The 12,262-nt window shown below is 39.7% G+C and overlaps 1 protein-coding gene across 1 annotated transcript in view; it reads left to right on the plus strand.

Moving 5' to 3' along the window:
• Positions 1–12,262, plus strand: part of LOC124803437 (fibroin heavy chain-like) — a 136,138-nt gene that overhangs the window by 103,949 nt on the left and 19,927 nt on the right. The window contains exon 3 of the mRNA XM_047264622.1: positions 3,522–3,728. Within this exon, the coding sequence (XP_047120578.1) occupies positions 3,522–3,728 (207 nt within the window). The remainder of the gene's footprint in view (positions 1–3,521; positions 3,729–12,262) is intronic.

Genomic DNA, 12,262 nt, shown 5'->3' on the forward strand with positions numbered 1-12,262 from the left:
CCACAAGATTTTATTTCATCACATATTTCCAGAGCATTGTATCTGTTTCGCACAGCAATCTTTTTAGTTGCTTTTAGTTTTTTTTTTTCTTTTAATTTACGCTCGTTTTAGGAAGATCAGATGTGCTGTAGATTTAGGAGTTTGAGTTAAGTGATGATACTCCATTCAATTCACATTCACAAAGCTTTGCTTTTAGGACATTTATTGTTTTTCTAGCACTTTGCAATTCATACAACACACTTTGTAACACATTAATTTCATGTCCGGTAGCGAAAGCGACTAACATAGCATTAAATCCGTTACAGCTTCCATGATCACATTCACATGAAAACACAGTTTTTGCATTAATGTATCTCACACATGCAGAATGTATCCATAATTGTGATTCTAAGCAAAGTCTGAAACCATTTTGCACATTTGAATTACAGATTACACACGATTACTTTATAATTACTGTTTTCTTGAGAGAAACTGTAACTCACTGCTGTTACTGATGCCATATTGGATGAAATGTATGTACAGTAGCTGTTACAATGTAGTCGTCATGCTGTGATGTGCCAAAGCAGTAGGCACATATGTAACATATATTGTTCTCATATGTAGTTCCACTATCTCTGCTTAAATGAGTAGAGCTTGTTCCTCAGATCCCCACATTCTAGAGAGATCCACAAGTTTCTATAAGCTAATTTTGGTGCAACTGACAGCCTTTACACTTGATGAGAATTTGAATTTTGTGAAATATTTTTTGACAGCATTGTGCTACAGTAGTTGCTACACCCACCACTTAGAAAACCAGCCATGCAAACTAACTAATGGGTGATTAGTCTCCTCTAATTGTGATGGTATGTGTCAGTGGGTAACATCTGTATGAGTGAAGTAATTGTTTTCTGCGAAGTTTTTGTTCCCTCATTGGTGAGTTTGATGGCAAACAGAAAAATATGATTGTAGGTTTATGACCATAGTCAATACCAAGCCTTGTCTGACCAACCTCATGTACCCTAAATTTACATTTTCATGGAGGTTTCTTCTCTATTGTGAAAAAATACACCATTTATATTTCCCAATAGTCTATACTCGATATGTGTATTTCAATACACAGAAATGCATACTGCCACCAACTCTGGTTTTTAGTCAGCTTCCTCCACTGCTTCTTAAGGCTGCTTTAAACTCTGGGACATTGTTGTGAATGCTTCAGCAAAAATGACCACTGGATTTTAACTGTTGCATTTGTGAGCACCATTTCTTAGCATTGTTGACTAGTACTACAGCCACCATTATCTCAATTGGGTGGACACTTCAAGAATCCCTAAGCTGAAACATACCATGTGTGCAATCAAGTCAGCCACCTGAGTATCAATTGCTGATATGTAGCACTTTCTTGGCCTATTTGGAGGTCCTGAAATTCCCAGCTCATTTGCACTAGTCCAGGAAGTTACAGCCTAGTTGTCACAGAATGATTTTAGTCTGACTTGAGTTGATTGCTTGAAAAACTGAAGCCCATCAGTTCTCAACAACATACTTCAGACTTGAGCTTAATTGAAAATCTGTGAGCAAGGGCATTCTCCTCAAAAAATGGTTCAAATAGCTCTAAGCACTATGGGACATCTGAAGTCATCAGTCCCCTAGACTTAGAACTACTTCAACCTAACTAACCTAAGGATATCACACACACCCATGCCCAAGGCAGGATTCGAACCTGCAACCGTAGCAGCAGCGTGGTTCCGGACGGAAGCACCTAGAACCGCTTGGCCACAGTGGCCAGCGACATTCTCTTCAACCCTGTCTGAAAACAGTTGCAATGATCAAAGTTATGTTGTCAAGCCCCCCACACACAAATGCTTTGGCTGTTCCAATGTGCACAACAATCTACAGTTGGTTCCACCATGTATCCTCAATGGTTGCCAGAACAGCCTATTCCCCATATATTTGAGGTACTGTTGATCAACAGGGCCCTACCCAAATACTTACCTTTCCATAACACACAACACAACACTACTATCCTTCTTTGTATGCATTAAATATCCGAGTTAATACAATTTGATATAGATACCACATATTTCAGTGGCATTTTGGGATTAACTGTTCAAACTCATTTGTAAGCTGGCTAAATCTTTCCAGTGTCATACCAGTTGTGACTAACATCTGCCACCTCATTTATCAGTGACAGTGTCTATGTGGTCATGGCTTTTCATGGTCCTACGAACTGTTACTCTAGTATTTAAACTAGGATTACGTTCCACAGTTGTTACAACTGTGTGCATTGTCTATATTCAAAACATGCATGTGGAGAGTTTGCATAAATTTGATGCCATTAATAACCTGTAAGTATGTTGTCAGTCTGCAGGGTGTTAAAGACATTATGGGAAACATATCGTCTCTGTAAATATCAGACATCCTACACATTAAATTGGTTTGGTAACTCCTCAGAAAGTAATTAAACCACATTCAGGACCCAGAATTTCAAGAAAATGTGGTCATTTCTCGAAAATCTTGCTTATAGTTACTCCCTTCATGTCCACATCCCGGTACTAGTCGATAGATATAAACATGTAGTAGTCCAATAATGTAGTAAAAACAGCACAACATTTTACTCTCAGTGACACAAGTATTCTGATGTAAAAGTGATTTTGGGTGCAATATGTAAAAACAACATAGTAAACAATACTGCAGGTTGTATGAATCTTTTCGTGAATGATACTGATGTATGGAGAGAAGTAGCAATGCTAGAGAATTGTAGCGAAATGCAGGAAGACATGCAGAGGATATGCACTTCATGCAGGGAGTGGTGGTTGACCCTCAACATAAACCAATGCAGCATGTTGTGCATACATACACAGAAAGACACTTTCTGGTATGATTACATGACTACAGAGCAATAGCTTACAAAACCCTTATTCAATCAGTACATGAATATTGCTTGTCAATATGAGTCTGTACCAGATAGGATTCATAGAAGAAATAGGGAAGATCCAAAAAAGACCAGTTTCATCTAGTAAGGGTGAAAGTGTGCATCAGAGATTGTCAAGCAACTCCAGAGGCAGGTGCTAAAAGAGAAGCATTGATAATCATGTGTAGTTTACTTTTGAAGTTCAGGAAGCAGTCAACAAATATATTGCTTTCTATGTATATCTTAAGGAGAGATTCTGAAGACAAAATCAGAGAGATTAAGGCCCACAGGGAGACCTACTAACAGATGTTCGTCCCATGAGCCATACATGACAGGCACAGGAAAGGAGGGAGTGACAGTGGCACATAGTGCTCCACACACTGAAAAATGACTTTCAGAGTATAGGTGTGGATGTAGAAATCATCCCCACATAAGGTTTCCACATCTGATATTCTGTAACAGTAATAGACATTGAGAAGGTATACTGTCACTCAAGGCATTCCAGCAATGTGTAGTATACATGCTATACACCTCTCTTTGTACCAAATTTTTAAAGGTAAGGTATTTCTGTTCAGCTCTCTTTCAAAATTTTCTTTCCTGCTTTTGTAATGTACTGGATTGTGTTTATCTACAGTGAGACTGAAGATCTACCAGCCATGCTCAGTTCTGAGACATCTGCAGACGAAGCAAAAAACTTCCCACCCGGATCACAGCAGTATCCAACATCTTATCCAGAGGTACTGGAACAGGATCAAATGGGTGCACCATTGCAGTCGCCAGTTGGGCCAACTGCAGAGGACACATCAGCATTTCGTGAGAGATCTAAATCTTATGGAAGTCTGTAAGTAAAAACTGACTTCAAATGTCTCAAACTAAAGCTGAGTTGTGAAAGTGAGAAGCCTATGGAAAAGACCAGATTGGAATATCAACATGGGCATAAGAGGAGAGGAGCAGAGAAAGGGAAAAAACCGGTGGCAGTGTGGGATACAATGAGGGTGAGGGTGAGGAGACATGAACTGGGAGAAGGTATGACAGAAGGGATGGAAATTGTTGGGTGGAAATTGTTGGGTGGAGGGTGTGGGGACAGTAAGTTACTGTAGGTTGAGGCTGGGATGATTTTGGGAGTGGAGAACTACCATCTACCCAGTTCAGAAAAGCTTGTGGTGGAGGCGATGATCTGTATGGCTTTGGTTGTGAAGCAGCCATTGAAGTGAAGCGTGTTATGTTCAGCTATATATTGCACCACGAGATGGTCCACTTCGCCCTTGGCCACAGTTTGGCTGTGGCCATTCATCCTGGTGAATAACTGGTTGGTAGTCACAAAAATATAAAAAGCTGTGCAATGATTGCAACAGAGCTGTTATGACATGTTTGCTTTCAAAGGTGCCTCAATCTTTGATAGGTGTAGGATAAGTGTGTAACAGCACTGGAATGAGGTGTTCTGGGTGGGTTGACTGTGCAAGGCTTGACCAGGGATACAATGCCAGTGCCAAGGGATTGGGATTGGGAGTTCCATAAGACTGGACTAGAATGTTTGGAGGTTGGGTGGGTGACGAAATACCACTTTAGGATGAGTGGGAATGATATAGGGTAGGATGGCTCGTATTTCAGGGCATGATGATCACAACCTTGATGAAGTATGTGGTTCAGCTGTTCCAATCCACTCCTAAAGTGGTGTTCCCTCAACTATTCAAGCTCAACAACATTCTATTCCATCCTTAAGAGACTGCTAATCCCAACCCCTCACTACAAGGATCATATCCCTGTGCAAGAACCAGATGCAAGCCCTGCACAATACACCCACCCAGCTCTTCCTATTAGTCCTGTTGCGGAATTATACCACTGCATCAGGGGGTAATGTACCTGTGAAAGTGCTCATGTCATATATTCCAGCTCTGCTGCAGTAACTGCACAGCCTTTTATATTGGTGTGACTGCCAAACGGCTATCCACTGGGATGAATGGCCACCACTATACTGTGGCAGAGGGCAAACTTGACCATCCTGTTCAACAATATGATGTTGAACATAACACGCTTGATTTCAATGGCTGCTTCAAAACCTTGGCCATTCAGGTCCTCGCCTCGATCACCAGCTTTCCTGAACTGTGCAGTTTGTAGTTCTCAGAGTCTGACATCATCCCAGCTTCAACCTACTGTCCCCAAGCCCTCCACCCGGAAGGTTCTGCCCCCTCTGTCGTATCACCTCCTCCCAATTAATGTCCCCTCAACCACACTGTGTACCACTATCTGCCAATGCACCCACCAGTCTTTCCCCTTCTCTGCTCCACTCCTTTCCAACTCACTGTTTGCACCATCCCTCCCCACAGCCTCCTGACACTGTTCGTGGCAGTGTTGTGCCACCTAATCCCTGCCACCTGGTTGCAAATCAGCATGTCATCTTTACAGTGAGTAGCAGTCTATCATTTTCATAATATTGTTTTTGATTTGATCTCCTACAAGGGTTCAGGTAGCACAATTGATTGTATTTGTTCAATAAGAGACAGAATAGTCAAGAGATCAGAAATAAGCCTTGTATACTCACTTTAAACTCCCCAGTAAGTCCTGTGGCCTCCTCTGCAAACTCACTCTCCGCTTTTCACAGTAGATTTGACTCGTGAGTATCTGCCACAGCCCAATCATCACCTGAATCTATTGCCAGGTACAAGTGGACTTGACTCACTCAGGAAGGAGAGTGAATACGCCAGATAGTGGGTATAAATGCAGACTCGGAGGATTCCCACTAGTTACACAATCATTTTGAAATAAATTTCCACTGTTAAACTGGAAAGTAATGTTACTTTATTTCACAATCATTATTTCATCTTTATAGCCATTCTCTAGTGCAAGCTGAAATGTCACAAGATGTTTGACCTACCTAAATGACAGAAGTGGCTTGAATACCAATATAACAATGATTGCTCAACTGTGATTATTATTCATTTGATACATACATTTATTTAGGTAAAACTTTTGAAGATTGCTGTAGATTTATTTTAATATTTAATATATATTCAGAGAATGCCTAACAATTATATTGACATGTTTATAGGTATTACTGATCTGTAAGGACAGTAACAGAAAGCATGACATGAGGGTGAACTGCAATCTCTAAATGGTGATTAATTATTAAAATAAATTACTGAAATGAATGATAAGCAACACAACTCACAGCAAGCCCAAAAAGACAAGTTGCCATCACAAAATAAATACATAAATAACACACTCTTTTGTGGCACAAGTATAATAGTGATGATGCTCTGTGTCCAGTTTTCATTTGATGAGGCACATATATTTTCTCCTGGTGGAGGTGAAATAAACAAGAATAAAAGCATTTTGATTGCATTTGACAACATTTGTATGTTTCTGTGTGAAGCATGGACTATAGTGTAAACATACTGCAGATACCACTCCACCTCTAATGGAACACTTTTGCAATGGCATATTTTCCATCAATTAATTTTTGGTTTACATCCTCTACAGTCCCATAAGACAGCTTCCTTAAATGCCATTTGATCCTGACAATTCGTCATTTCCTCCTGTTGGTTCCACTTCACAGCAGCAAGATCATGTACTCATCTCCTGCACTAACTGTAAGTTTCAGCTCACCTGCTTTAGTAAGAGGGAACAAGTCAATGAGTATGAGGTGACTGCAGCACCATAGTTCTCAGACTCCTCTTACTCGCAAAACTACAGCAGGAATGACGCAAACACATTTGCATTGATGTAACGGCAGTGCCTTGATGTTTTAAGTAAGCAGCCCTAACATCACTCATACTTGCTCCATTTGTGATCTCTAGTACTGCACGGACATGCAGTTTTAATTTATTGGATATCCAGGTCTTCATATGTAATCGTCAAACTGCTGCATAGTGGGTGGTAGAGAGTGTCTTGTACAAAAGTTAGTTTGTCATGTTCAACTGGAATATGTTGAAATGCATCTTCACCTTGGCCTTTACATCCTTACCATTTCAGTATTATGGGAGATATGCACACACTCAGCAAGATAAAATGTTGCTTCCAGAATGAGATTTTCACTCTGTAGCGGAGTGTGGACTGATATGAAACTTCCTGGCAGATCAAAACTGTGTGTCAGACCGAGACTTGAACTCAGGACCTTTGCCTTTCACGGACAAGTGCTCTACCAACAGAGTTACCCAAGCTGACTCACACCCTGTCCTCACAGCTTTACTTCTGCCAGTACCTCATCTCCTACCTTCCAAACTTAACAGAAGCTCTCCTGCAAACCTTGCAGAACTAGCACACCTGAAAGAAAGGATATTGCGGAGACATGGCCTAGCCACAGCCTGGGGCATGTTTCCAGAATGAGATTTTCACTCTGCAGTGGAGTGGTAGAGCACTTGCCCGTGAAAGGCAAAGGTCCTGAGTTCGAGTCTCGGTCCGGCACACAGTTTTGATCTGCCAGGAAGTTAAAATGTTGCTGTTTATTTTGCATGATAAAATCTATATAAGGCACATGCTGGTAACCTGAGCACATGTGATTGTTAAATTAAGCACTCATAAGGTCATTACTGAATCACTAACAAGTAAATCACACTGAAACATCAAAATAGTCTCCTAAAAGGATCTCTGTGCCTCAGAGTTCAATCAGTTCAAAACTAGTAACTGATAAAATTCCAATAACAAGAGCTAAATTACTTACTTACAATATGAAAACAGAATAGCAATAGCTGAAAAAGGAAGTTAGATTCATCCTGAAAAACTCTGTTCAGAAACTGGTACAAGAACTACTTAAATTTGCCACAGGTCTCAACAGGCATTCTCGTGTTCAGACAGGTGTAATGAAACAACAAGGTTATACAGTTCTAAAACAAAAAATAAATTCTAAAACATGTCATATTATCTTGAAACATTTATGTATAATTTAAGAAAAGGTACCAGGACTGCGCCTTTTTCACTAATCAACTCTGGTCCAGTTGCACACATTTCAACATATTATAAGCCAGTACTTTTAAGGGGACCCGAAACGTCCTATACCTCCAATGTTAAATGTAAGGAACATCTTCTTACGAACTATTAACACCAAAATGATGAAACTTTTACAGTATAATATTACATATATTTAATACCATGTACCATATGGATTTTAATTTATTGGGAAGATATTATTGTTACTGAAAATAATTGACACATTTTTTGACATAGTATCTTTGAAATAAAATCTGTTATCAATCACGTATCACAAAAAGGCTGTGACACAAGGTGTATATTGGCATTGTTTACATTCCTTGAAAATTTTAAGTCTATATCTCTAATAGTTTAGTACAAAATGTTCCTTATATGGCAAAAAAGTGAACTTGTGGAAAAAGAGTTTAAAAGTTTCACTAACATTTTAGTGGAGTCCAGGACCACAGCGGGGTTTTCACTGTTACTAGACATCTCCCCATCTAGCCTTCTTTTCACACCTTTTATTCTTTGTCTGGCTTGCCCCTCACACTCCTTTTATTTCCTTTCAGCATCCCGTTCCCTCTTTGTCTATCGACATCATTGCACTCACCATGTACTTTCCGGGCATCACATCCAACTTCTGCAGCACATTGCACTTTATAATGTTACCTTTGTTGTACGTAGCAATGGCATCATATACTCCAAAATGAAGAGTATGAGTTTCCACAAACACATTTTTTGGGATTCTGGTCCAAATTACATTATTCACACTTTCATTTTGATTTTGTGTACGTCCATGGAGACATTTCTTCAAAACTTCAGTTGCAGAAAGATCTCTGAAAATTGGTTTTATAGCCTTCATGACAGTTTCTGGTAGACTGTGGTGATGCTTGTATACACGTTCAGATCCCTGATATTTGTTGTACTTGCATCAAGAATTGGGTCCCTGTGGGCATAGTCCATGTAGTGGTTCCTCGTCAGTCGATAAGGTGTGATAGTAAAGTGCCATTACCGCCTTTTCCATTGCATCAACACTGAGTATTTTACCTTATTGCCAGTCCCTAGTCTCTCTGAAATCTGTTGATTACCTCGTCTGTCAATCTTTTAGCTCCACCCAAAAGTTTTCCATCACTGAGTACTTGGCCTTTCATTGTGGTCTTCACTCGACGCAGCCTTGTTCCCATACGTTTCTGAACGTGACCTATGCAATCCTGTTTAGTAATGGTAACTCATTTCCATAAGGTTTCAGCTCAGATAGAGCATCAAAAGACTTCGAATCACCATCACCCAGGAACTGTAGGTATCTGACCTTGAGCCACATGAGAGAGCGACTGTCTTTCACACCGGAAACTTCCATGGCCCCACTAGACCCACTGTAATTCCTTCGACAGTTTTCTGCATGCTCATCCTTCACTCATTTAGGACACCTACAGTCCTTGGATTTAGTTATAACATCTATAACTTTTGTAGTATGAGCACTTGTTGCCGTTATTACCCCATTATGTGAAGTGTGCCCGCGCTTCTGCCATGTACCATCTAGTGCGACAGTCGGGTCCCGAGGATTCTCAACATCTGGAATTTATTCAATCGCTGCCATAGCCTCCACCACTGCTTCTTTCAAGGGTTCTTGGGCAATATCTTCAACACAGGATCCAACAACCGAGTTATATTTTGAGAGTTTTGGTGGTGGTGGTGGTGGTGGTGGTGGTGGTGGTGGTGGTGGTGGAGGAGGAGGAGGATTCATTACACCACAAAACATTTGACCAGCAGAGTATCCCTTACCGACTGACCTTAGAGCATAAACACATTTAATATTTACACAATAGTACTTGCTTTTTCACTATCAGTTTCACCTTGGCCTATTTTGACATATTCTGAGTTCCAAAATGAAACACTGTAATGACAACTAGTACAATGGAGACACATTACTGCCGCAAGTCCTATGTGTCGCTTGACATTTATTGACATACTCAATTTGCAACATTCCTTACACAGTACTGAACTCTCATTCACCTTTGAGAGCAATGAAATGTTAATTATTTCATTCACATTATCCTCACTACACTTTTCCAATAAACTGCAGTATTTTTTTCAGTTGATCCATGCAACTTCTTGCTTGTGCTAGAGACAGGAGTAGATTTCATTTCATGAATAACCTCACTATTTTCAGAATCATTTCCCAAGGTTGGAGAAATTGTCACAGTTCCACTAGTGTACCTCGGAGGAGGCTTCTTCCTCCTGTAAACTCTGTTACTAAATCGAGGCATATTTGATAAGTTCCAGTTATGCAATAGAAATACAACACAAATCATGCAATAACCACCAAATGCTCAATGTAAACAACAGTATCCAACGACCACAATACACAGACAAAACAATTGCCTATCAAATCATGTTGCCAACATAATACAAAGTCTTTGGAAAGACTGGAAGTTTTGAAAAACGATGTTTTCAATGAACATGTATCCATGGAAATTCAATGTCGCGACATGCCCTCTACAGCACATTATTGAAAATATTTTCAATACTTTGAGTTGTGCTACAGGTAAGATTAATATGTCATTTTAAAGAGGAAGATCTGTAGTATTTTATTTCAATAAACTGAAAACCCAAAATTTCATCATTTTTAAGTTCCAGGTTCCCTTAATTGCTACTGGGGAATTAACTCCTCTCTGTCATTAATTAAATTCAATCACAGTGACAACCCACACAACCACAAGACGACATAATAAACTTAACTACAGTAAATCAGCTCACCTACTTTGAAACAAAGTGAAGTTCATGGCAATATTTCACCCAGGGGTATAATATATACAGATTTGTGGTTATCACGGAAGACTCGTTGAGAGGTAACTCACTTCAATCTAAAATATACATTTATTGATCACTTGTACCTATAACAATTATGACAGTTCCACATCTTATGCACCAAAAGTTCACACAATACATACTAGTCAAAAGAAGAAAGGTGCTAAAGATAGGACACTCTGTGCCAGAGACACCACAGATTAATTTCAATCACAGCAGCACACCAGTTACTTACTGCACTCCTTTTCAAATCTTAAAGGAACACACAAATTTAACATACTGTACCACAATAGTTACCACCTGGTTTCAAAACATCAAACAAAGAACCAATTTTTGTAGACACACAAATGATGGGCATCTGATCTTACACGAGTACCATATTCACCCTCACAAGTAGTATGCTCACTGGCTTTGTACAACTAAGTCCTACTTACAAGGGAATGATACCATAAGACATGTTGAAACGTAGCCTGAAATTTTTTTACACAGGAAGAAGACGACAAAAGAAATGTGCGTGCGAGGTTGGCAGCACATTTGTAAACAGAAAACACAACACAACCAGATAAAAATTTGTAAAGGACATTTCAGGTTGCTGTTCATTGATAGTTTCTCTGATTTGAACCTGCGACCGTAGTGGTTGTGTGGTTCCAGACTGTAGCGCATAGAACCGCTCGGCCACTCCGGCCAGCTTAGTCCACGCACATTGACAGTTGACAACATGGAAAGGCGGCAGGTTTTTCAATTTGGGGATCACTATATGATTGATAGCCATATATAAATTCTTCATTTTTTCTTTTTTCTGCACTTCAATTGCTGGTCTGCAATATTTCCATATGATAGATGTATGTTCTAATTCTGCCACAAAAGTAGTTCAAGGTGTACCTGCTGTGAGATCACTGTGGTATTCATTATCATATACCATAACAGAAGGTAATGATGAGCTCCCATCTGCTGAGTTACATCTAACAAGGGAATGGTCCATTGAGACGTGTCAAAACCTACCTTGAAATTTTTTACATGAGAAAAAGGCAACGAATGAAATGCACTGCCAAAATTTTCACTGCTAAGAGGCAGTGCAAACATTTTGTAAAAAATGTTGAAGTTACACATTTATGCCGCGCAAAGAACAGTTTATAACGGCAGTTTGTACAGCCCTGCCTGCCTAGTTTGTAACTCGGCAAATCACTCGTGCAGCCCCTGAAGACTGGTTTACAATGGAATGAATGGAAGTGAACATGTGCGAATGAGCATTTGCAGAAAAATTCACTATCTTTCACTTGTGTATGGGTAGAATCATTTATACTACAGGAAATGGAACAGAACACGAGGTAGCAAACATTGACTATGAACACTGTGTTGTTAGTTTCTAGTTTTTGGAGGTAATATAAAACATACAGGATATTCAGTGATGATTATTTTGCATGGAGAGTGCACTGTTCTTGATGGAGTATGTAAAATGGCACAGGGAAGGAAGAATTTAAGTGTCAATTTGTATGGAAGCGTAACGTGTGGAGATTATGTACTTTACATGGAATTGAGTCTTCACCTCCCCTGGTACAAAATTTTCCTTGTATGTTGGCTGTCATTTTTCCCTGGCTTCCCATTACCATTGAGGGGAAATTTATAAACAGAACACTAATTACCAATGTCAAGCATCACCTC

The sequence above is a fragment of the Schistocerca piceifrons genome, chromosome 6 (genome assembly GCF_021461385.2).
Source record: "Schistocerca piceifrons isolate TAMUIC-IGC-003096 chromosome 6, iqSchPice1.1, whole genome shotgun sequence".
NCBI lineage: Eukaryota > Metazoa > Arthropoda > Insecta > Orthoptera > Acrididae > Schistocerca > Schistocerca piceifrons.